The 27,313-nt window shown below is 43.1% G+C and overlaps 1 protein-coding gene across 3 annotated transcripts in view; it reads left to right on the top strand.

The window, feature by feature from the left end:
- SSH2 (slingshot protein phosphatase 2) overlaps window positions 1–27,313 on the top strand; it is a 260,325-nt gene that overhangs the window by 98,746 nt on the left and 134,266 nt on the right. For all 3 annotated transcript variants that reach the window (XM_073565426.1, XM_073565422.1, XM_073565425.1), the window contains one exon: window positions 18,001–18,044. In XM_073565426.1, the coding sequence (XP_073421527.1) occupies window positions 18,001–18,044 (44 nt within the window). The remainder of the gene's footprint in view (window positions 1–18,000; window positions 18,045–27,313) is intronic.

Genomic DNA, 27,313 nt, shown 5'->3' with positions numbered 1-27,313 from the left:
ACCCTTTAAAAAAAATTATAAAAATACGTATAGAAATGCACTTGTTCCTAAGTTGATCTCTGAAACAGATCCGTTTTGCTCGTTTCCCTTTTGGTATCCATTTTTGTTACTTTTGAGCTTTTATTTAACTAAATCCATTGCAGATGGCTCCTAAACAGACTGATGTGTGAACGTAGCCTTGGGAGCAGCCAAAAATGTAGTACTCTGATCAGATCATGCCAAGAGCCTTCCATCAGGGGTAAACCTTGGGAGCAGGTACGGACTGGGGCTGAAAATCAGCCCTGGCATTTGGAGTCACACAGGCCCATGCTGTCCCCGTCCCCAAGCGCCAGATGGGATATATTACTAATATTACTCTGGATGGAGGAAAGCAAGATTTACTACAAGACCAATATTTTTAATGATACCCGTGGCCTGCTGAGGTAAGTGACAGTCAGTGACTTTGTTCTCCGTCACAACTGTTAACAGTATGGGTGTCTTGAGAACACCAATTTAGTTAACAATGTAGTAGACAAGGCAGCCCATGACCAGACAGGCCCTTCTGGCATTTGCCAGAATTGCCAAATGGCCAGTCCGGCCCTGCTTGGGAGGATTTCCTGACATAAACCTCTGACACAAAACTGTAATGTATCCCACAATGTATGTACCAGTATATGGAAAGAGATGGCTTAGATAAGCTCCCACTGTATAAAATATACACTACTTGGTAATTTTTTTAAATTTTTTTCTTTTTTTATATCGATCATGTAATAGACTATACTATCAGATCCCAGGCCACTAAAAAAAGGGAAAATTGCTCATCTTTGTTTCCTGACTGGTAACTGGTCCCTTTTTGGCATACACCAGGCTATTGGGGGCCTATATGTTCATCAGATACTGCGTTCAGACCGAAGGGATATGTGACCAGGCCCCAGTGTTTATAGTCATCAACTCTGGTTGGTTTCTTAGGCCTGTTTCACACTTGCTTTTTTTTGCAGCGCGTTTTTCCCGCAAAAAAACGCATTGAAAAACGCATACAAAAGCATACAACTGCTGCGTTTTTTTCAAGCATTTTTATGAGCATGCATGAAAAAAACGCAGCGTTTTTAAGCGTTTGTATGCGTTTTTAGTGCGTTTTTACCCGCGTTTGCGTTTTTTTCCAACATTAGGTGGCCACTCACACTAACCCAAACCATGACTTTACTAACCCTAACCCTGACCCTAACCCTAACCCTTAACCAAACCATACTTAACCCTAACCCTGACCCTGACCCTAACCCTTAACCAAACCATACTTAACCCTAACCCTTAACCAAACCATACTTAACCTTAACCCTAACCCTGACCCTAACCCTTAACCAAACCATACTTAACCCTAACCCTGACCCTAACCCTTAACCAAACCATACTTAACCCTAACCCTGACCCTAACCCTTAACCAAACCATACTTAACCCTAACCCTTAACCAAACCATACTTAACCCTAACCCTTAACCAAACCATACTTAACCTTAACCCTAACCCTAACCCTGACCCTAAGCCTTAACCAAACCATACTTAACCCTGACCCTAACCCTTAACCAAACCATACTTAACCCTAACCCTAAACCCCCTTAACTAACCCTAACTTTACCCAAACCCCTAAATTCCATTGTTTAAACTAATGGTAAAAAAAAAAACGCATGTGCAAAAAAACGCATACATAAGCATGCCAATGCGCACATATGCTCACCATAGACTTATAATGGGTGTCTTGCTGTAAAAAAACGCATTGCGCGCGCATGCGTTTTTTTGAGGCAAATCGGACGCACAAAAAATGCAACAAGTTGCATTTTGTGCGCCCGAGCGCATACCGCAAAAAAACGCATGCGCTGTAAAACGCGTACAAACGCATGTGTATGCGCACATAAGCGCATCCCATGCAAAGTATAGGAAAAAAAAACGCATGCGCTATTTAGCGCTAAATTACCGCGAAAAAAAACGCAAATGTGAAACCAGCCTTATACATTTTTGTGGCTCTGGCCTTTCTCTCGCCTGTAATATTGCTGTCCTGCTCTTGTTTTTCCTGTTTCTTTCCCATGAGACAGAAGTGGAAGTCCCAGCAAATGTGTTCCCCAGACACCCAGACAAAGGCATTTTAATGAATTCTTCATAATTCGGGAATCTTAAAATAGTTATTGAGGCACGTTTGATGTTCCCTGGCTGCAGGCGCCACATCTGATGCTCCACATGCCTGTTGGAATGGTTCATGGTGTTTAAAGCCACTTTGGAGAATAATTGTCCTAACGCTGAAAACCTTGGGATGATATTTCAAGTCTATTTGTATTTTTTTTCTTTCAGTCCAAATGGAGTGATGATAGGATATAATGTAATGTGAGATAGGGCACAGGCGTGATGTACTCGGTGACTGATCCTGATAAACCTCTCGGGGCATATTTAGACTTGACTTGTCTGGCATAATCTGGATAAATTGTCACTTACCCAACCAGCTTTCCTTCTTTGCAAGGATAATGTTTAACCTTTTTTATTGGCAGATTTATTTTTTACTTTTAACATAAATGAAACCTGAATTATAAAAGCATAACATTCCTGCATATATTCTGAGAGTAGATACCTGGTATGTTGTGAAATTGCCACCCTGGAGTTTACATTCATAGGTGCCTTCATGCATATTAAGAAAAAATGGGGATTTCTCCAAAATAAGAACATTGGATCAAACATATGAGACTATTTCCTTCAACTTCCCGTGACCTGCAGGCCCATATTGAACTTCCCGTGACCTGCAGGCCCATATTGAACTTCCCGTGACCTGCAGGCCCATATTGAACTTCCCGTGACCTGCAGGCCCATATTGAACTTCCCGTGACCTGCAGGCCCATATTGAACTTCCCGTGACCTGCAGGCCCATATTGAACTTCCCGTGACCTGCAGGCCCATATTGAACTTCCCGTGACCTGCAGGCCCATATTGAACTTCCCGTGACCTGCAGGCCCATATTGAACTTCCCGTGACCTGCAGGCCCATATTGAACTTCCCGTGACCTGCAGGCCCATATTGAACTTCCCGTGACCTGCAGGCCCATATTGAACTTCCCGTGACCTGCAGGCCCATATTGAACTTCCCGTGACCTGCAGGCCCATACTGATGGCTTAGGAGGGTTGGTCCTACTGACTGGTTCTCTTTAGCAAGTTACCGAATGTTTGCAGCCGAGTGTGATCCAAGCAGAACCTGAGATGTGCAATGCATACAAAAAGTTTGGAACAAACAAAGAATTTTTTGGGGGGAGAAAACAGTCCAAAAAGGTAATAAAAAGGTGTAGATTTCTTACATAGAAATATTACAATAGTAATTACAAGTACCAAAAAGTCAAGAGACAAAAAAGACACAAGAGATCTGGTAAGAGACTAAATGCTGTGTCCACATAATGGCAAGCAATCCTCACATAAAGTGCATAATGCAATACATCAAGGGGTAAAACCTGGACTAAGTAGCAAATAAAGTGTCAATAGACTCAATACACATCATATACAGTGGTCCACTAAACATAATTGTAGTGCTTACCCATGTTGTGCTGTAAAGGACACGCGCTTCACTGCCCCAACGCGCGTTTCATGTTCGCTTCTTTAGGGTGCGGTGTCTGTTTGGTCGCACGTCAGCCTATACCTACATTTGTAGGCCCCGATTGTCACACAGAAGCACGGTATACCAAAAATCTAAATTATTCAGATGTTGATGAAACAACAAATGTCCTGATTGGTTTGCAAGGGATTCTTAGATGTAGAAAAATACACCCTCACAACTGAACGAGATGACAGCCTGAAGGTAAACTAAACTGTTTGATTTGGTAAAGTGAAATCGTGAAGACAAGTTCCTATATCGCTCCTGAAGGTCCTGGAAACTGTGCAGAGGGGAATAATAGGTGGCTCAGTGGTTAGCACTGTTGCTTTGCAGAACTGGAGTCCCGAGTTCAAATCCCACCAAGGACAACATCTGCAAGGAGTTTCTATGTTCTCCCCGTGTTTGTGTAAACTTCCTCCGGGTACTCCGGTTTCCTCCCACTGCAGAGAAATACTGGTAGGAAATTTAGGTTGTGAGCACCAACGGGGACAGTGATGATGATGTTTGTGGAATTAATGGCACTGCATAAGTGAGTAAAATAAATAAACAAAAAAAATCCCCCTCTAAGGCTATGTGCACACGCTGCGGTTTTTGCTGTGGTTCCGCTGCGGTTTTGGCCGCAGCAGTTCTGCAGACAGTGTACAGTAGCATGTTATCCTATGGGATTAACATTCTGCTGTGCACATGCTGCGGATTTTTAACTGCAGAAAAGCTGCGGTTTTGAATCTGCAGAAAGAACTGACATGTCAATTGTTTCTGCGGATTCTGCTGCGGTTTGCCACCTATTCCATTGTCTAGGTGGCAAACCACAGGGCAAAACCGCAGGCCAATCCGCAGGTGAAACTGCAGGTCATTTTACCTGCGATTTTACCTGCGGTTCCGCAGATAAGAATCCGCAGACCAATCCGCAGTGTGTGCACATAGCCTAAGATCTTCCAGTTTTCTGCCATTCATACAATGAAAGTGGACCAGAATTTTTATTTATTTATTTTTTGTAAATCTAATTCTGTTCCCCGACTTTGAGTCTTTGCGGGCCTCTGTGAACACATGGAGGGCTGTTGTGAGTTCATTTTCCCCTTCACCGTTGATGTCTGATGAACTCCCTCTGTTGGTGAAGAGAGGTAGTGAAATTGATTTGGTTCATCTGAACAGGTGGAGCCTGATTGGACACCCGGAATCACTGAGTGGATATAAGGCAGCCGACGCCCTACAGGGGTGCTGGTGATCCTTTCTGCTCTGAGCTGTTGCAACCAGTTAGTCCTGTCTACTGAAAGCTAAGTTTTTGCTCTCTTATTTTTCCATGAGATTTTGTCTGTTTGCTTCGTGTTTTGTGTTCAGCCTGCCTTTGTTGGGACGGGCTGAGCTCCATTTTTGTCTCTGATCAGTTTATCTTTTTGCTCTGTTTTCAGAATATACCTGAGTGCTGATATAGTGATTTTGAAGTCTAGCGACTTCAGGGCCTTTTTCCCTATCAGACGGTTGGGACATTTTTGGTAGGGTTTTTTTTCGGATTGCAGCCAGCATCTTTTCTGTCCTTTCCTATTTAGTTAGTTGGGCCCCATTGTTTGCTCAACCTGTCTTTCTGTCTGTGTTTGTGTTTTCATCTGCTTTTCACCGACAATACATGTTGGGGGCTGTCTATTGCTTTGGGGTCTGCTCTGGGGCAGTTTAGACTTCCCCTTTCTTTCTTTAGGCTTATTTAGTTCTCCGGCTGTGAACGAGGGGTCTAGGGCACCGTAGGAACCCCCCATGGCTACTGTTAGTTGTGGTGAATAGGATCAGGGGTCTGCAATCCGATAGCTACCAACCTCTCCGGTTTTCTGGACTTAGCTTGTATTTTTGTTTTTTCCTCCTTCGGTGACTCATAACAGAGGGCATGGGGTTTCTAAAAATCCCATTCACTATGCTGTAACATCTGGCCGTTGCGGGTTTGACGCTGCATAAATACACAGCGTCAAATCCGCAGCAGTTCCTGATCGTGGGTACGTACCCTTAAGGCTCTATGCCCTGAATATTGTATTCAAAGCTTGAATTAAACAATAGGTCATTTTCTAATTATATACTTAAAGTTTCATCAGGTTGCATGTATCTATTAAACACAATAATAAAGTGGCAGTGTTTTTTTTGTTTTAATATATCTCTATTTTTAGAGAGCAGAAAAATGACAAATCCTGAAATTTTAGCTCCTGCCACTGTGACTTTTTTAAACTTGTACTTCTGTTCTTTTCACAGAGTAAGAGCGAGGTTCCAGAGTCAGGCTTACAATAACAGATGTCGCCTCATTACATGGCTGATAACACAGGATCCATCAATCACAATAGGCGATGTCACTAGTGATTTGCGAGTATACTCGTTGCTCGGGTTTTTCCGAGCATGCTCGGGTGTCCTCCGAGTATTTTGGCGTGCTCGTAAATGTAGTTTTCACCATCTCAGCTGCATGATTCGCGACTGCTAGACAGCCTGAATACATGTGTGGAATGCCTGTTTGTTAGGGAATTCCCACATGTATTCAGCCTGTCTACAAGTCGCAAATCATGCAGCTGAGACGGCAAAAACTAAATCTCCGAGCACACCAAAATACTCGGAGACCACCCGAGCAACGAGTATACTAGCTCATCACTAGATGTCACATCTCTCCTGCTCCCCCTCCCTTCACTATAACATTGACACATGCTCATTAGATGCTTCAATAAGATAGGGGCGTGGTCTTTCCATTGTGGCTAATGTACATGTTTTCCGAAATATGAAATTTAAAGTCCAAAAATGTCATAGTGGGCAGTAAGACAATTGCAAGGCTTTTTTTTATTATTTTTAATACAAATTGTGACATACAAAAAATGTTTCAAAATATTTTTTAAAAACACATTGAACACAAAAACCTCATTTAAGCAGGCCATTTTCTGATGTTGGGATTTAGGCTGAGATCAGACCAATATATGAAACCATCCCATATTGTCGACCCTATTTTATCCGTGTGGCCGTATTTTACATTCGTGTGTCATCCGTATTTATGTCAACACTTTACGTGATCAAATACAGTTTCCTAGATTATTCATTGCAATGTATTGGTAAAAATCAGACTCTATGGGATCCTACTTCTTTTTTTTTTTTCCTCAGTTTTTTGCGCGCACGTAGACTTATAGCAGAATTTCATTCATGCTCTCTTCTCAGTCCGGCATTAAGCTTTGACATATATATATATATATATATATATATATATATATATATATAATTTTATCATTTTTGAAATGCTTCATTTTCGGACTTTTCTCACTCGCGCATATTTGGCAATTCAGATGACCATATTTTAACCCATGTAATATCTTAGTTGAGTAAAGATGACAAATGGACCTTCAAATGTGCAACTTGGGCTACTTTCACACTTGCGTTTTTTTGCTGCGCGTTTTTTGTGCACACAAACGCATGGAAAACGCATCATGCGTTTGTGTGCGTTTTTTGCAGGTTTTGGTGCGTTTTTTTAAACGCATGCGTTTTTTGGGGGCAAGTCGGACACACAAAAAATGCAACGGGATGCATTTTGTGCGCCCGAGCACACACTACAAAAAAACACATGCGGATACAAACGCGTGTATGCGCACCCATGTTACAGTATAGGGGAAAAAAACGCAAGTGTGAAACCAGCCTTAGGGGGTGTGCACACGCTGCGGAATCCTCTGCGGATTAATCCGCACGGATTTTGCAAAAACCGCAGATAATCCGCAGGTCAAAAGACCTGCGGATTATCTGCGGTTTTGCCTGCGGTTTGGTCCTGCAGATTCACTATCTCCACAATGGTGGAGATAGGAACCCGCAGCGGTTTCCGCAGAAAGAATTGACATGCAATTCTTTCTGCTGATTCAAAACCGCAGCAAATCCACGCAGATTTTTCCGCAGCGTCGGCACAGCGGTTTTTTTTTTTCCCATTCATTTGAATGGTACTGTACACCGCAGCTAAAGCTGCTGCGGGTCCGCAGCGGCCAAAACCGCAGCGTGTGCACGTACCCTTTCAAACAATTTTTCGGTGCACACAGCATGATTTGTATGGACACAAATTAAGGCTGATGGCTCACTGATCGCCCCCGCAAATGAATGAAAATGTGTCCGCTTGATCCGTATTTGTGTATTTGAGTTTTTCGCGTGTAGCACTCGTACCTATAACGGTGAATGGGGCCGTTCACACGTCCACGATTTTTTGCGGAGACCTGCCTGATAATGCTCCAAGTATCGAATCAAAGTTGGCAATGCAAGTTGGTCATGGGACTGCAAAAAGACTGGATGGCATCCGAGTGATCAGAGTGCAGATGGGAGAAAGTAGAGAAACCCTTTTTTTTTTTTTTTTTTTTTTTTTTTTTTTTTTCTTCTGTGACACATTGCTGGAATCAGGGTATTGGCCCCTACATCATGCTGCTCTCAGATTAGATGGTGAAAACCTGGTGACAGGTAATATTTAAATCAACCACGGCCAGTATCCAATATGTGTTTTATCATTCCATTATTTCAAGGAAAATAAATTTATGTTCAGGTGAGCCATACACAAATTGCTAAAAAATGGCTTTATTTACTGTGCAAAAGCTCTGGGAGACAGTGCTTGGACCCCGAGCTGTCAGTAAGTTATGTTCGAGTCTATGGATAAAAGATAACTTGCTGAGGGTTCACTCCAACCACTGGGAACCACAGTGATTCCCGAGAACCCAAGAGCTGGGCTCTGCAGACTCCCGGCTTGACCTGAGTGGCGGTGCACATGCTCCATTCATTGTCTATGGGACTGTTGGTGACAGATGGGTGTTGTACTCAGCTGTCGCCCAAATGTGCTGAGCCCTGCTGTGTAGAAGCTGAAATGAAGGAGAAGTTGCATGTGCTGGGTATACAGTACAACCCATCACGGTATAGGACTTGATTACATGACTTGATTCCCTAGACAGGATTTGTAACCTCAGGGTAAAAATATTATTTGCATGTTAAAACTCTTTATTACCCTTTAAAAATCTGACAGGAGGTATTTCATGTGTCTTTAGAGGTCGCCAAATTCAGGTGGAGCCTTAAAATTGTTTTGTGGTTAGTGAACCTTGTGTATAGCGCTCCATCAGTGACGGACATAACACACCTGCCCTTTGTGTCCTCCGTTCTGACCTTGCTAGATGAGGATGGCAGCTGCGGAGGGTTGTGTGTTCTGCCTGTAGCTTTCCTGAGATTAGTTTGGGACGGTGGCGGGGAACAGAACGTCCCGGCACTTGCTGATGGCACGGACTTTTCTGTATTGCCGCATGTAAGTGCTATTTAGCCGGATCGTATAAAGAGGAGCATGATAAAGGAAAGCGATCAGTATCGTCCCTAATTCTGGTATCAGCTTCTCGTAGACTTCTATGGGTTTTGTGGCGGCTATTCCATAGTTACAACACTTTTGTGGTTGTGGACAGTGGCATAATTTTCACTTTCTCTTCCTGTGCCAGATTTTGGCAGAAGAAGCAGTTGCACATCACGTCAGCAGTGAGGTGCCATAAACTTGTCACAACTCACTGGTGACATAATTTGGAGGGGCACAATCTACAGGCCGGGGTTCACACGAACCCTACGACACCAATCATCTCTTGCACCCCCGCCCGCGGCTAGGAGTCCTCTGCTGAGTATAGCAGAGAGGGAGTGGTGATTGTGTATGGATGTTGCTCTCACCTTTTGTAGGTTATGGCAGATGTGACATACTTTGCTGCTTCTGTCTTTCTCGTAAACTACAATGGACATAGTTGCACTTAATGGACCATATTAACTTCTTATTCCTTGATGCAAAGTAGGGGAACCCCATTCTCCCCCCAAAACATCTACAAGTAAAATGGACCCCTCCCATGTAGAAGATAAGTCCATGCTTATGTAGGTTTTGTTGCAGTTGTTCTGAGTCCTACAATCTAAAAATGTGGCTTTCACGCTAAAAAAAGTTGTGCTGCTAATATAAATGTGCTCTCCATATATTTCAATGGATAAAAACCCTCTTATTTTTGAGAGAGATTTATATATATATATATATATATATATATATATATATATATATATATATATATATATATATATATATATATATAATTTACTTTGGTTGGAAAGTGGTTAAAAATAATTAAGCCACAATTTCTTTTTCCTAAAACTGTCTTGAGACAAATCACGAGTTCTGAGACCCCCACCGTTCAGGACAAGAAGCTTCTAAACTTTTACTAAGGATGGGAGAACGCCAGTGGTCCTTACCTCTTCGAAGTATGTCAGACAGATATGGGCAGGAGGCGAAAATAGTAAGGGGGTGCGCGAGGGAACGCTTTAGCAGATTACATCCAGTGAAGGTCGGGGGTTCTGTATTCTGTACCCCATGGAGAATAACTGTTTCACCCCATATTAACATTGGTTTGACAGGAGCGATTCCTTATAAACCAATCTAATCAGTTTTTATGAAGAGGTAAGCTATAGACTGGACCAAGGTGAGTCATTGGACGTGCTATATATCTTGATTTTTCCAAAGCGTTTGATACCGTGCCACACAAGAGGTTGGTACACAAAATGAGAATGCTGGGTCTGGGGGACAATGTGTGTAAATGGGTAAGTAACTGGCTTAGTGATAGAAAGCAGAGGTTGGTTATAAATGGTATATTCTCTAACTGGGTCGCTGTGACCAGTGGGGTACCGCAGGGGTCGGTTTTGAGACCTATTCTCTTCAACATATTTATTAACGATCTGGTAGAAGGTTTGCACAGTAAAATATCGATATTTGCAGATGATACAAAACTATGTAAAGCAGTCAATACAAGAGAAGATGGTATTCTGCTACAGATGGATCTGGATAAGTTGGGAACTTGGGCCGAAAGGCGGCAGATGCAGTTTAACAATGATAAATGTAAGGTTATACACATGGGAAGAAGGCATCAATATCACCATTACACACTGAACGGGAAACCACTGGGTAAATCTGACATGGAGAAGGACTTGGGGATCCTAGTTAATGATAAACTTACCTGGAGCAGCCAGTGCCAGGCAGCGGCTGCCAAGGCAAACAGGATCATGGGGTGCATTAAAAGAGGTCTGGATGCACATGATGAGAGCATTATACTGCCTCTGTACAAATCTCTGGTTAGACCGCACATGGAGTACTGTGTACAGTTTTGGGCACCGGTGCTCAGGAAGGATATAATGGAACTAGAGCGGGTACAAAGGAGGGCAACAAAATTAATCAAGAGGATGGGGGAACTACAATACCCAGAGAGATTAGCAAAATTAGGATTATTTAGTCTAGAAAAAAGACGACTGAGGGGCGATCTAATAACCATGTATAACTATATAAGGGGACAATACAAATATCTCTCCAAGGATCTGTTTATACCAAGGAAGGTGACGGTCACAAGGGGGCATTCTCTGCGTCTGGAGGAGAAAAGGTTTTTCCTCCAACATAGAAGAGGATTCTTTACTGTTAGGGCAGTGAGAATCTAGAATCTGGAATTCCCTGCCTGAGGAGGTGGTGATGGCAAACTCAGTTGAAGGGTTCAAGAGAGGCCTGGATGTCTTCCTGGAGCGTAACAATATTGTATCTAACAGTTATTAGGTTCTTTAGGCTATGGGCCCACGTAGCGTTTTAAAACGCACACTGAAAACCGGACTCCTTCCCAGAAATCGCGCGTTTTTTCTGCGCGATTTCACCGCGATTATGTTCGCGGTTTTGCCGCAATTTTCGCGTGCGATATTCAAGCACTTTCCAAGCGATTTGAAGCATCACTTGGAAAGTGATTGACAGGTTGGTCACACTCGTCAAACATAGTGTTTGACAAGTGTGACCGGATTTTTACTATTGAGGCTGCCTATGCGGCATCAATAGTAAAAGATAGAATGTTAAAAATGATAAAAAAAAAAATAAAAAAAAAAATCGGGGTATATTTACCTTCTGACGTCCCGCGCCGTCTCGGCGGCGCTCCTGTTCCCAGCGATGCCTAGCGAGACCTGTGATGACGTTGGTCTCGCATTGCTATAGCGATCTCACGAGACTACGTCATCACAGGACCTTGCCGCAAGGCATTACTGGGAACGCTGAGGCCGGGAATGCAGCTCGGGACGTCGGAAGGTAAATATACCCGATTTTATTTTATTTTTTATTATTTTTTTTTTTTTTTTTTACAGGGGTATGGTGCCCAGGGCCTGGAGGACAGTCTCCTCTCCTCCACACCGTGGGTACCAACTGCACATGAGACGCTTAACTTCCCGCATGGTGGGCATAGCCACATGCGGGAAGTAAGCGATTCTCATGCATTCCTATGGGTGCGGAATCGCGGCAGTTCTTTGTGATTCCGCACAAAAGAATGAGCATGCTGCGATTTTTTTCCGCGATGCGATTCCGCCGCGAAAAAAAGCGCAGCATTAGCACAGCATGTGCGGAATGCCATAGGAATGCATGGGGGGCGTTCTGTACACGATTTTTAAACGTTTTCGCGCTGAAAACGCTTAAAAATCGCTACATGGACACACAGCCTCAGAAGGATGTAGATCTGGGGATTTATTCTGATGGAATATAGGCTGAGCTGGATGGACAAAAGTCGGAGGGGGTTTTTTCGGCCTTGCTAACTAGGAGAGAAAATCAAATGAGAATTTTTCAATTTTTTGTTTCCTTCTGGCTGCAGTTTTTCATTGGCTGCAACGCTAACGTCTCCCAGCAGATACTGGGAGCGGCGGAGACTCGCCAGTGTACACGAAGAAGGCAAGTGCCTTCTTGATGATCTTATTTAGCTGATACACATCCGACACCCGCACACTACTTCCCCAGCATATGCTTGTAAAGAAGATGGCTCTTGTCACTATGTACTGGTAGAACATGTCATACATTTGGCAGCGCACATTAAACAACCTTAGTTTCTGTGTGATGTAAGGTTTGCTCATCTCCTTCTTGTAAACCTGCTCTGTCTGGCACCTCCAATCGAGTTAATTGTCAAAGTGGACCCCCAAATATTTGTATCTCTCGACCTGCTCCACTGCTTGACCAGCAAGTGTGTCCAGTAAACCTTCCTTCTTTCTTCTGCTATAGTTCACCACCAGCCACTTAGTTTTATTTGTTTAGTTGTAAATGGTTAGCCTGACACCAATCCACAAAATCCGACACCTTCCTCCTATATTCTTAATCACCCCGCGACACCCCCCCCCCCCCCAATACATCCGACTTCAATGGAGACATCCGATAATTTTTAAAGATGGCAAAAATCAGATTTGTACTGAAAATCTGCTGTGTACATGCTCTCCTCTGTGCCCTCTCCGCTGTGTACATGCTCTCCTCTGTGCGCTCTCCTCTGTGCCCTGACCTCACCTTCAACCCAATTAGTAAGCAATCTAGGAGCAATGTGGTGATGAGCAATTCTTTTACCAGCATGATGGAGACCAAGTTACGCTGCAAAAGTGGTAGCCATGTGGCTCCTTGAACAAAATATTGAAATTCTGTATATGCTGTGATCAGGCTGTCCTCGGGCACGATTTGGCCCAGAAGCTGATGTCCATCTGTCAGGACGGACCGCAGAAGTCAAGGGGGGGGGGAAGGGGGCAGCTCTGTAATTATCAAGACTTTGATGAGTTTAAAAACTAATGAAATGTTTATAATTCGAGAACCAAAGAGACATTTGACTAGAAGATATGAAAACACTGAATGGGCAAAACTTTTGGCCGCGACTGTACATGTAGGTGGACAGAGACATGCTAACATTGTAGAGGCTGCAGTAACTTGCCACGGTCCATTCAACCTGATTGGCCAGTGGCAAAAGTCAGACCCCTAAACCGATCTGATATTGATGACTTATCTAAAGAATGGGCCTCCAATATAGTGAACCCATAAAGCCCCTTTAATCCTTTATACGATTATTAGCTGTTGCCTGTCACTTTAGGGTCAGTGATTGAAACTGAACCAGAGCTGTAATAAGGAACATTAAATACTTCCTTCCTAGTTTCCTCCTTCCCTTCCTAGTTTCCTCCTTCCCTTCCTAGTTTCCTCCTTCCCTTCCTAGTTTCCTCCTTCCCTTCCATTGGGACAGTCATGTGATTATATCCAGTGCGGCGTATGCAGGTTTCTATTCCGTCCAGTGGAGCTGTCAGGACTAAGGTCCATAGGGTGACTGTGCAGAACGATGTGCTCCTGCCCTCTAGTGGCGAACCTCTGAATTGGCTTTCACCGTTTTTGCTGTTGTAAAATGCAAACCAAACATTATGATTTTGCCTTTTGGCAGCTTTGTGCTTTGTTCTGTTTCTAGCTTCTTGTTTGCAGAGCGCTAGTTGGTAAATACCATTACGGGCACTAGTTTCTTACGGAGTTTGTTCTCATCGTACCCAATCACAAAGTTACGAAAAAAAAATACTTAGTGTTTCTGCTGCAGGGATGTATTTTTTCAATTCATGGTATGTGTTTGATTATGGTTTTCTTGGATTCAAACATAAGTAAAGATGAAGGGATATGGAGGATTACACACCTTAGACCATATTTGTGGGATTTTCCTGGGATGAGCAGGGCCTGTAAGATGCTTAGCGAAATATCCCCCTAAACCAGCACCTGTCTAATCCGGGGCGACGCTAATCATTTACTTAATTTACAGCACATTGTCTCCTGACTGACGGCGACTTGTCAAGGACTCGATCAGATGTGTTATGTTGTGGACCACTGTGGTGGCAAATAAGCTGCGGATATGTGAACGCCATGACTCGATTTGGTACTTGCTCGATCCAAGGAAATACTGATAAAACACGTATGTGCAATAAATCCGTCTGAGCGCAAGAATGAAAACATTGCTCCTTTCTGTAAAGATTACTCTACGTCCTCCTCCCTTTTAATGGTTTGTCTACCTGTCACCATGCATGGATCCAATTATTCATGGTTTTCTCCTGATCGGTCTTCAGCTGCGCACTGCTCCCCTATCTCCCAGCTTCCTGCTGTGCCGGGAGCGGTGTGCTCCTGAAGACTGACAATTTGGGAAAGCAGCATATTCGCACCACTGGTCCAGACTGGGTGTTTTGCAATGGTGTCAGCAGGGGCAACTTTACCTCTGCAGCACAGGAGAAGTGCAGGGGCCTGAGGCGCAGCGTGAGCGGGCTGTACGGCTCCTGCCGTGTGCTCCTTGCCAAGGTAAATGGTCGCTCTGAGACTGCAGGGTAGCCAGGTAACACTGACTGTGGGCTGGACACTATACACTAGAACTGCCCAAAAAATACACATTTTTTGTATTCACAGTTTTTTTCAGGTGGGTTCCTGCAGGAATCTGCCTGTAAAAGACGTGTACAGAAACCAGCGTTTTTGGAGGAGCTTCTGCCACAGAAACTGGCTGTGTTGACTACGGCTGTAAGGCTACGTTCCCACAATGAGATTTTGGTGCGTGGTGTTTTTTTGTTTTTTTTTGGCATCCAAAAGGCACAGCATCTTACAGTTCCAGCAGAGCGGATGGGATTTATAGAGACCTACTGCCCTCTGTGCTCCTGTTAAGGCTGAATAATCTGACCTGCGGTGCATTTTTCATCTCCGCAATCTGTCAATTTCTCTTGCCAGGACGCTGAGTTTTCTTTGCTGATTGTCACCATTGACTTGCATTAGATGCACGTGCTTTTTTTTTTTTTTAGTGCGTTTCCACCGTGGAAACGCATGTCATACCCATCGAAGTATACCAATAGTTTTGTCAAAGTTAAAGACCAAGAAATATAAAAAGCAAAGCAGCTTTATTTAAAACGCAGAATCAAAAACGCAATAAAAACCGCACATAAATGCAAAGCTAACCAATCAAAATAGGTGCAGAAATTCTGCAACATCAAAAACGCCCCAAAAGCTCATCGTGATGAGGTAGCTTAAAAAGCCACTGTGTGCACATAAGGGCCATATTTCGGCTTTTGTATAATATAAAAACTGCAGGTCTTGGTAGCAGGCTTTATGATGACGGTTATTTAGTGGAATTATTTTCTCATAATATCTGGTATCGTTCAGTTGTAGATCAAGTAACAAATTAAAACATATGGCAGTATAATCCATCACTATGTATTACAATGGCAACGGACTACCAGCTTCTGCCAGCAGAGGGCAGCAGCGTTGTGTCTGTAAATTGGAACCTACAAGAAGCTACCAAGAATAATACTAGAGCCACTAATGGGAAATGGCTGCAAGGAACACAGGAGCCGGTCGTCCCTGCTGGGAATGGCAGATAACGGGGAACAGTAGTTGTATGCAAATGGAAAATAAAAATGCTTTAGGTTTATTGTTGTTTTTTTTTTTTTTTGGCTTTTCATGTGTAGACTAATAAAAGGCATGAAATCCTCCGAGGTTACTGCCGCTACAGGACGTTTCAATCATTGAAGCTGGTAGGCGAGTCAGAAATAACAGGAAAGCTTCATGATTTTCTGCTGACACCTGGCCCCTGTGGCAAGTAAGGATCCCGGTGCAGAGGCTCCGGGCTGTTCCTATTATGTAGGGGTCTCTAGATGTTGGGGTATGTTCTCAGGGATTTTTTTATTTAATTTTTTTTTTTTTAATTAAAAATAAGGATTTTCCTGGCTTAAAATGACCAAAAAATGGATCACAAACTCTGATTTATTTTTATTTTATTTTTTTTTTTTAAGCGTAGAGTTTTAAAATGAATCTGTGTCTTATGGTCCTTTTCTCATCAGTTTCAAAAGGGGTTGTCCCATCATTGTTAGCAATAACGCGCCGCTCCTCAGCTTACCGGACTTCCTTCTTGCTGTTGGAGTGGTGCGCCTGATTACTTCACAGATCAGATCATTGGCATTGTTGTATCCCCGGTCCAAACCGTGCGCCCTCCTGTGCTTCTCTATGAGGCTGCAGAGTAGTGCTTACAAGCTCAACAGGAAAGCGCTTGTAAGCACTGCACATGTTGTGCCACTGCTGCTAGACTGCAGTGTTGGCCTGTAACCTAGGCAGCGAGCCATAAGTAATTACCGTAACACAATTTCTGTCTATTTTCGATAACCATAACTTTATAAAAAAAACAAACAAACCGTAAATTGCAAAGTTGTTCACTCTTACAAACATTTTACTGCAGTAAAGGGATAGCATCTTCTAAGGAATGTCTCAGTATCATCCTTGCCATCAGTGGAATTTTCCTTTTTAAATTGGAAAAAGTTGTTCCCAGTTGATGATGCAAGGGACTTGACCGGTGTGTGGCTGGGTTATATAGGAAAACTACAAGAGGTTGCCAAATGTTAATGAACGACACTTGTGTTTCTGAGGAGTTATGTAACCTCCACCCGGTGCCTGCGGAGGACAGATATGGCTCTTATATCATTACTGATATATGTGATAACCCCATTTATAGGTAGTGCAGCACTTGATGTGGCCGATTTCTGTGTGGGGATGATATAGGCATGGCTGTAATGGCGTCCTTTACTGTACAGGGCATTTTAGGGGTCGTCTTGTGTTTATATGGGATTTTGCTGGCACCAGTCGCAGTCATGCACATAGTGGTGTATAGCTGTTAGGACTATGTATATGTGAAATAAGTGTGACTATTAGGCCCAGACCTGGCGCCCAGTAGGTAAGTAAGTCTGTGCAATCACCATCTATTAGATTGCATTGTGTATATACTTCAGACCAACGTCGGTCAAACTCACTAATATTGGCCGACAGTCTAGTGTGACATTATCTGTCATGGTTGATGAGGATCCGGCATGTCTGATTTCGGACCGCCAATCCTCTTGTTTCCCAGCGAGATGAGCCTAGAGGGGTCTAGCAGCGAGCGCCTCTGTGTATATGGAGGGGGAGATGGGAAAGAAATCCCGGCCAAAAGATTAGCTGGACCATTGTTTGATCGACAACCATCTGATGTGTAGGGGTCACCTGAACTTGTGATTGGATGATGATGATTACTAGTGGATTTTTAGGCTAAGGTTTAAATGTTGTGCATTTGGTGCAGATTTTCTGCGCAGATGAAATCTGCAACTAAATATGCAGCAAATTCCCCGTGTAACGCACATGGATTCTGTTGATAAAAATCACCACCAAATACAACCTTTGAACCCAAACTTTTGGCTGTGTTCACACATTTTATTTTTTTGGGGGGGTTTCTCGGCGACGCACTGTTAGAGGAAGGAGCCACTCTACTGTTTAGCACAGGGGGCCCCTGATGTCAGTCCTGTCGGTCACCACCTTGGGCCTCGACTACAAGGGAAATGTTGGTGTGACGTTTCCATGTTCTCGTATTGCCCCATGTGCACAAGTTTCACAATGTCTGCAGCTTGCGATAATAGTCAGGAATGGCATCAAATCAAGAAGTGCTGCAGCTGCCTAATATACTAAGGAATACAATAGATTAGGTCTGAGACAAGGCGATCCCTATGATCCCACATATTGTGGGCAGACTGGTAAGCCAAGTGGTGGATGTGCGATGTGGAATAATTGTGCCTGTTCTCTCTCCACAGGAGGCGGACAGCGGGGAAGAAGAGTGTCGCTCTCAGCCCAGAAGGTAACGTGTCCTAGAATCTGTCTTGCAGCTTTCATGACTTGTATAAATGTTACTTCCCATTTGTGATGAATCCTTGTTAGGATGATGGCGCCATTCCATGGACCATTCACCAAATATGTCGTGTTTGCTTCGTGCTTCAGACTGTCTGCCGCTTTCTGCTTGTTTAATTGGGTGAAAAGTAGCAGGAAATGGCAACACCTTGAACTTTTAGGTAATCGAGGGAAACGTCCATCAGGCCCTGTAAATGTAAGAACAGGCCGCTCAGTTACTGCGTAATTACAGGTAGTCCTCTACTCCCCGTAACGTTAATATCAGGCTTAAAGGGGATTTATCGCCTCCATCTGTAATGTGGAAATTACACGTGTAAGAACCTTTCCGGCCGGGCTGTGCCGCGACATCACATGTCGCTCCCAGAGGTTTCTTATATGACCCATTACCGCAGTGAAGGGTTTTCTGCTCCTGTAGAGTCTGGCGTTCAATTAGAGCAGCTGTAGAGGACTACGTGTAGCACGTCCAAAACTGGGAATCTGCCGTAAGAAAAAATGGAGGTCAGTACATATTAATATAAAGGGATTATGCCACTGTGGACATTTTATGGCTCAATGCGTAATGGATGGAAATCCTGGCGGAGTGTGAATGGACAGATGGCCAGGCGTGCGTGGAACATACTCCAATTTTACAGGACTTAAAACTGATGACTTCTATGAAAGTTATGGAAGTCCATGAACACAGTCTTGCACATACCTAATCACATCTCCATTCATTCTCTGCCATATTTTTTTTCCCATAATAGGACAGATAGTCAAACTCTTTTAAGGCCCTATTCACATTGACACCTCAAAAAACCTCAATATCAGTGTGATAGAAACACTTTGCTAAGCTCTATAGATCATAAATATCAAAAGGTGTTTTGGCCATTGATTTAGACATTATGGGGGTGTCCACTTCTGGAGAACAACTTAGTAATGGGCCCAGAGAGATGAGAAAATATCCAAGCTCTCCTCCCTAAACCGGCGCCGCGCCTCCGTACTTTGCACTCATGCACCAGTCTACTGCCAGTGCTGAGGATCTCTGAACATTTCAGGACTTCTGGTAAATGGTGAAAATTTCCACAGGAAAGTATTTTTACCCGACTAATTGTTAGTGGGACACGTTTTAGTGAAATTGTTCGAATCGTGGCAAAACAATGTAATGGTAGATATCAGAATGAGTTGGTCAAGGTCCGTTTGTGTTGGGGTGGACGACGTCTTCCTTACACATGTTGTGGGTGATGTTTATGGTGTCTCGTTCACACTTCCGTTTCGTCTGGGTTACGAGAAGCAGCAGTGAGGCGTGATTGTGTTATCAGTACACGCTGTGCCCGACCACAACACCTCTTACACAATAACACTCTTTCCGGCGGTGCTACAAGTTCTCACCACTGAGGATTTCTGCTGCTTGTTTGGGTATTTTTAGCCAGGTGATAAAGATGGTTCATTTTCCATTATTCATTACATGTAGGGATTCTGTGTCACACCTGAACTTTGGACAGTGTGGTCACTATATTCCTCATTTCTGCGCACTCAGATTATTCCATTATCACAGCTTCACCCAGTCTTGTAATACAACAGTCCAAACTGGGCCAGCTGGAAGAAAGAAGCAGGATGTGGTCAGAAGATGTTGGGTTCCCTGTAGATTCTGATGCATGTTTTGAAGAAGTTGCACTGAGACACATGAATAGTCCTAAACGATGACCTGATGCAGAGAATGTCTATTTATGCAGTGGCCAGGCCAGATATTTATTAAAATTGCTCAGCGTTCAGCACCTATTAAATATCTTAAAGGGGTTTTCCATTTTCAGAAAACTCATGTCCTCCTGGCTGCTGTTTTTGTTTAAAAAAAAAAAAAAAAAAAAGAAAAACAACCTTAGCTTCACCAACCCTCCCTGAGTCCTGCACGAAGTCTCCGCCGCCTCATCTGGTGTCTGTTACTGACTGCAGCACTGACATCGTGTCGACAGCGCTCCAGACAATCGGTGAGGTCAGAGGCCCTGCCCTAGTTGAGTGCATCAAGAGCCCCTTAGCGCACGGATTGGCTGCAGTGCTGTCGACATGTCATGGCTGCAGACAACAATCCGTGAGCTCAGTGGCTCATGATGATTAGTCTCATTTTACCACCGGTGTAGTGTTAGGTAGGCGCTTTATTCCTAATATTCTCTCCTGTAGGGGCTGTTTTCAGGGGGTTGATTGTCCCAACACAGGAATGTTGTTGCCTGCAGTATTCCACCGGCTTTGTGTACTTGTGTGGAGAAACTAAATGCAAGTGATACTCTTCTAGGGGACTAAGTGCATCTTGGTGGCCATGCACCTCTTATTTGTTGGCTAAATGCGTATGTCTTCTCAGGGGAAAGTAAGCCGCCATTAGAGTTTGGTGCTGATGGCTGATCCTCCTTGAGGATAAAAGGATCTGACATGTTGAAATCAAACTTGAACGACCTTTTTGTTTACTCCATCTACTTATGGAACAACCATATACTAGAGTTGAGCAGAATGATTTGCACGACCGTGGCCCAGCGGTCATGTCAGTAGTCCACTGCGCTGTGAATGTCCTACTACCTGTTGGCTTCCTTGGTGCCTTTATTTTTTTTGATTAGTAGGGTTTACCATGATGCTAATAATGCCAGCTGGTTGTAGAAAGTTGCTCGTGCTTTGGTCTAGCAACTATGGAAGCATCTTCTGCGAATCGTTGTCCTCAAAGCTACCTTATGCATGGTAGATGGTCTACCTGGTCGCATGAAATTGGCTGGTTTCTTGACCATCCTCTTTTATATGTATTCTTACGATGGCCATACACATTAAAGCAAAGACCGTTAGAACAATGAGTTTTTTTTAGGTTGTTTTTGTTGGTTTAAAGCTTTTATATCCAATTATATAAATGTATTCAAAAGCCTAATTTGTACTGAAAAAGTTTTTACTTTTTTTGGGGGGTGGCTCTGTATAATAAGCATAAAAGCCAATAAATAAAGAACATTCTTGAAAATAATTTGTGCTAGGAGATAATTGTTCTGTGATCTGTCGATTGTCCCTCATTAGTTCCTCCTAACGATTGTGAGGCAAACCCTGTGTGAATGAGATTTATAGGCCGCGTTCCTCAATACTTCATAATGCCCTATAAATCTAGTCTCCACATAAAAGAAAGTAGTAAACTACCGTTAATGCCAGAAATAACAGATATTGCATTTTATTTCCCATTGTCTTACAAGTAACCGTCTGTCTCTTTCATCCCCAAATTGCTTGGTAATGATAAGTTTCCGCTGCTGCTCGGTTGGGTGTGGATGAGTGGTAGACGTCCCACCGCAGCTGGATCTGTGCGGAGATCTGTGTATTCGGCAGGTCATTGCTGTTTGTCGAGTGTAGGAGTGAAGCCGTACTCTCGCTATTGGCCATTAATGGCAGTCTGATGCCAGACACTATAATCTCTGAATGTCCGGGTGAGAACGTGTTTACACATTGATCTTGAGATGTAGAAAATATATATTTGCTGTTCAACATCACGTGCAGTCACCAATTCTCCAGAAAGGCTGGGCCACTCCGTTACAACACAAATGCATAACAATTAGCTTCCAGACTTTCATATCAATGGGTTTTTCCAGGATAAAGCACTAAGGAGTTGTCCTTTTAAAATAGGTCATTGATATATGATCAGTAGGAATGTGCCCCCCACTACTCCTCGGCAGCTGAAATGGCTTCATGGACGTTGGGAAGCTGCATTTCCATCACCCTGGTGCCCTCCCCTATCTCACAATAATGACCATCGGTATTCTATCTGGGGAAAAAAACAAAGGGATTGTCTAGGAATTATAAAATTGACAATATGTTGGCAATTTGTTAAAAATTTCAATTTTTTTTATTTTTATTTTTTTTAACAAAGACGTGTTATTCAAAGAATGATCGTTTACTCATTTTCTCTTAATGAAAGATAAAATCAAAATGATGGAATTATTGAGGAATAAAGCGTGTATGGCTTTATTATTATTATTATTATTATTATTATTACTGTTGACTAAACGGCGTGCCTTTTTTAGCAAGGTCAAGTACCTATAGTTGGTCAGACAAATTACCATGGATCGCAGGAGGCAGTTTATTCATCAGTAAGAATTTCCATAGACCTTAATAAATTAAAATGGTAAAAAAAAAGTGAAGCATCAATATCCGATTTCAAGGCGCAGTGTCTACCTGCCAATTAGGATTTTTTTTTTCAACCCATGTTTCCAGCTAGAGTGCGTCTCTTCTGTCATTATGACAGATGTATATTGTGACAAGAGAGGATTTAATTCCTCTAATCTCCATCACTGATATCCTATGTTTCTAATTATAGGTTTACTTCTCGGACATATTTATTTATTATTTTAACACCAGTTCTACCAGTGTGTTAAAATGAACATTTAGATGAATATTTTGTGAGAGGTCTCAGTTTCGTGGTTGTCCCTCTGGGCTGTGATTCTTGGGTAATGTGATCCCGGTGTCATGTGTTTTTGCACCCATTATGACAGGGGTGGTCCGATACCCAACAGTAAGGCTCGCTTACACACATTAGAACTAGAGTTGAGCGACTTTGGTCGGATCGGGTTTCATGAAACAAAATTTGCTTCAGATGAAACTGGTCCGACTAGGGCAAAAAAAAGTCGGAGTTTCGTCCGAAACCCGACCCCAATGCAAGTCAATGGGAAATAAAAGTCGGCACTGAGTGGATGAATGTCATCCGCTCAATGCAGACTTTTATTCCCCATTGACTTGCATTGGGGTCGGGTTTCGGACGAAACTCCGACTTTTTTTTGCCCTAGTCGGACCAGTTTCATCTGAAGCAAATTTTGTTTCATGAAACCCGATCCGACCAAAGTCACTCAACTCTAGTTAGAACTGTTGGCTGTGGCGGGCCGCGTTCTCCCCCCATCTCGGGGAGACACATCCGGCAGTGGCTTATCTCCCCCTGAAACCAAAAATGATGGGTGATTCAAATTCCAGAGGCTCGATCCTTTTTTTTTTTTTTTTTTTTTTTGTAGTAGTGTTAGGAGGACCCCCTACTTGTGAGGTGATCGACCGGTCTTGACGAAATCTGTGGGTTCATTTGACTTTTATTTAATGTGTACATAGTCATTTAGCTTTACCTATAGGTTAATAATGCTGAATTAAAATGATTAAGTAAAGATTGTGAACACATTTAGATGTCAGGATAATAATTATTGGGGTTTTTTTTTTGTGTGTGAATAGCAGGTGATTTATGAGAAAATATTCAGTTTGTACATTCAATTTTGGACAAAATCTACCCACAAAGCACAAGCTTATAATTTTATATATTGTACCAAATTTTGTGGAGATTTAAACTTTTGAAGGTATTTTTTAGGCTGGTGTACATAGTAATTGTAGATCTAGATAATAATAGAAGCATTATTGCCATGTAAGGCTACATTCCCACGATGAGTTTTTGGTGAGGTTTTAATGTTGCAGATTTTCTGCCCTCATTACGTGAAATAGGTTATTTTCAGTTTTTCATTAATTAAGCAGTGTAAAAAAACTTCTCCAAAAACTCATCATGGCATGGGAGCAATGCCTATAGGTATTGTCCAGGATTTAAAAAAACAAAAAACATGGTGGATGTATTGAATGACCCCTTTAATAACTTCTTGGGGGACTTGTAATAGTTTCTTGCTAAAGTGATCAGTGGTAGTGAATGTAAGCTGATACCATTGTTAATCCCTTACGACCTAGGATGTATAACTACATCATAGTTTGGTTCGGGCTCTGGCGCTGAACCCGCATCTTTCCAGGCTCATATATAGATGTTTGAAATCACCCCCCTTTTGCCCTAGTTAAAATCAAACAAAAATACTGTACACATATTTTTGGTGTCGCTATGTTTGGAAACTGCCTATCACTCAAAATATAAAAATAATCTGATCGATAAACGATGTCAAAAAATGAAAAAAATCAGAACGTCAATTACATTTTTTTTTTTTTTTTTGGTCGCCACAACATTACAATAAAATGCAAGAACAGGAAGATCAAAACATTCATAACATTCTCTACCCCAAAATAGTGTCAATAAAAACGTCAGCTCTGTGTGCAAAAATTAAGCTCTCACCCAGCCCCAGATCCTGAAAAATGGAGACGCTGAGGGTCTTGGAAAATATAACTTTTTTTTTTTTTCTTTTATAATCTTTGGATTTTTTTCACCGCTTAAATAATAATAAAAGAAAAAAAACAGAAAATCCCAAAGTGGTGAAGGGGTTAAGGTGGGCACCCCTCCTGAATATAGGCCGTGCATGCCATTGATTTCTTATGCCTTTGGGGAGTACCAGTCTCCTGGATAAAGAAGTATATGATCTGTCTTTCTTTATCAAAGTCTCTGCTGATGGTGAACATTAAGGGGAATCTGTCACCTGGTTTTGGCGGGCTATTTAAATGAGGTCTGTCCGGTCCGATGGGCGGTGTTTCGGATCTTTGCCGCCTCCCTATCCTTGGACGACGTCCAGTTTTTCCATGAATAGGAGTAGGTGGCCGTCATCTTTCGCACGTGAGCTAAGCATTCTTGGCTCGCGCAGTATGCTTTGCCCAACTGCGGGCAAAGCCGAAAAGCCTTACTGCGCATGCGACGGTTAACTAAGCCCCGGAAGTATTTTGCTGTGTTCCGGGGCATAGTTAACCAGCGCATGCGCAGTAAGGCTTTTTGGCTTTGCCCGCAGTTGGGTAAAGCATACTGCGCATGCGCGAGCCAAGAATGCTTAGCTCATGCGCGAAAGATGGCGGACACCGACTCCTATTAATGAAAAAACTGCGGACGGCGGCCAAGGATGGGGAGGCGGCAAAGATCCGAAACACCGCCCATTGGACCGGGCATACCTCATTTAAATAGCCCTCCAAAGCCAGGTGACAGATTCCCTTTAAACGTCCCCAGTGGGGTCCGTCAGCAGCTTACCCTCCTCCTATGTTACAGGCACATGTGGCTTTTCTTTAGTGTGCGTGCTATTGGAGCAGCTTGGGTAAACTTTATGGTGAATTACACATAAGGAGTAAAGTTATGATTGTAGAAAGTCACCTGTGCCCATCTGACAGTATGGTCTGATTATTTCCTTTAGCCTCTATATTAAAACATATCTTTCTGCACAAAGACTGCAATCGCTCACATCAGTCCATGTCCCCTATGGGGCTGACAGTCTGACTCTGCCTCTTTGTGAGCAGCGTGATTTCCCTGTGGCTCTGTGTCTATACATGGAGGAAGGACAGGTAGAATAAATAGCAGACTATTAGTCATCGTGTGTATTTGTCTTTTATATCCTCATGTTTCCGCTGACTTTCTTTCTACCAGATGAGACCTGAGGATGAACTATAGACTTGCTGAGGCCTGACATGTCCTCTACTGTCTGCCGGCAGTCTGGGTCATGAGTTACCGTATGTAACAGAACAAGTCCAATCACGGGGCCATTATTCAGCACAAAAGAGATCATGAAAATGATTAATACACATGAAATAGACCTATGGAGAATGAGACCGCTTGTTCTCCACTCTGAGAGATACACAAGGAGACTTTCACTTTTTAGCCGATCCATCGGAAGCTATTGATGTCTCAGTTTAAAGAGATCCAGTCATTTGATTCATGAACCGCGAGCGGCATGAATCCGAGCCGGGATGCACGATTGTTTGAGTAAATATTATCTGACCGCACTGTGGCATTTTGGAGAAGACATGTTCTGAAAAGCCGGCCAGGGACCATGTGTCTCAGATGACTAGAGCACGGGCTTTCCCTGGTGGCTTCTCCCCCCTAGCTCCCCTAGGGCTCATGCACAAAACCATTTATATCAGACGAGTGCTATCCATCGTTTTAATGGCGAACACTCGTACCCATGTTGTTCTATGGGGCTGTTCATAGGTCCAAGGAAAAAAAATCGATGACGTCCAATTTTGATCCAAGTGTTGGATCTAAATTGGCAATGCAAGTCTTTGGGTCCATGGAAAACATTAGACTGCACTCAGATGACATCATAGTATGGTCCGATTTTCAGTGACTAAATGGAGAAGGTGGAGAAACATTTCCCCTGCCTCGCCTCTTCAAAAACTGGTCAAACTCTGATCTGATCACAATTTGATCAGTATAATCAGACTTTTTTGTTTCCCAGTTGGAGTTGCACACTTCAGGTGCAGCTGCCCTTGGACTGACCGGTATCTCCATGTGTGTATGAGGAGAGACCTGTCAATGAAAAGGATCAGGACAGGGGGAAGCCACCACGGGCCTACCTACGACTAGTCATCTGAGACTCATGGTCTCTAGTTCGGCCACCACCTCTAATGTATTGGGGTGCCTCTCTGGATTTACTACGTGTGTAAAGTTGAGCTGATCACGAACCGTGACACCCAGCTCAGAGAAGTGTCCAAATATTGTGCCCACAACATGATCCTAAAATTGTCATGGATTCCCTCTCAAAAGTCTATAAAAATAAAGTATAGAAGTGATCAGCAGGCTGAAAAACGGATCTGTAATTCTTCTTACTATAACCTTTCTGTAACCTCCTGGTAAGCACAACTGAGCATTTTTGTGTGTAAGGAGGGCGCTTACTCCTCTTCTGGCAAACTGCGCTGGGGAGCCCAGACAAGCTGTACATGGCAGACTGGCAAAAGGCTGGCACACCTTTAAAACAGCTGGCAGGCAGCCCAGTCCACTTCTGCTCCATCTGTTACTTGACTCAGCACGCTGGCTTCTCACTGGAATGTCCCGCACCCTTTTGACTGGGTGAAGTTAAGGCAACGTAAAGGAAAACCCTGTCTCTTGGGGACAGTACAATTTTTAGAATAAGCTAAAGCCGCATACTCGCTGCCGTTCAGTAAAACGCTTGTGTCTGTTCCCCGGTAACCAGTGACTGTTCCCTTATGTTTCTTAAGGGTTTATTTATGCAACCTGTTGCTAGTGGACAATGGATGCCAAAATGTGGGTGTTCTTGTGGGAGAACCGAAATGTAATTGAATCAGTCCGGTTTATTGCCAGAAAATAGCGCAACCAATTATCGCTGTTACCTCTGAGTCATCGAGTCGTTTAATTACTAGTACAGACGTTCAGAAGTGATTTGGCCTCGTCCGTGATGTAAATGTCAATCCTTGCTTGTCACTATACAGTGGGGGGGAAAAAAAGTATTTAGTCAGCCACAAATTGTGCAAGTTCTCCCACTTAAAAAGATGAGAGCGGCCACCTGTAATTGACATCATAGGTAGACCACATCTATGAGAGTCAAAATGAGAAAA

The sequence above is a fragment of the Dendrobates tinctorius genome, unplaced genomic scaffold (assembly GCF_039654945.1).
Source record: "Dendrobates tinctorius isolate UK_male_01 unplaced genomic scaffold, ASM3965494v1 ptg000016l, whole genome shotgun sequence".
NCBI lineage: Eukaryota > Metazoa > Chordata > Amphibia > Anura > Dendrobatidae > Dendrobates > Dendrobates tinctorius.
Note: the sequence above shows the minus strand (reverse complement) of the source record. Positions and strands in the feature narration are given on the sequence as shown.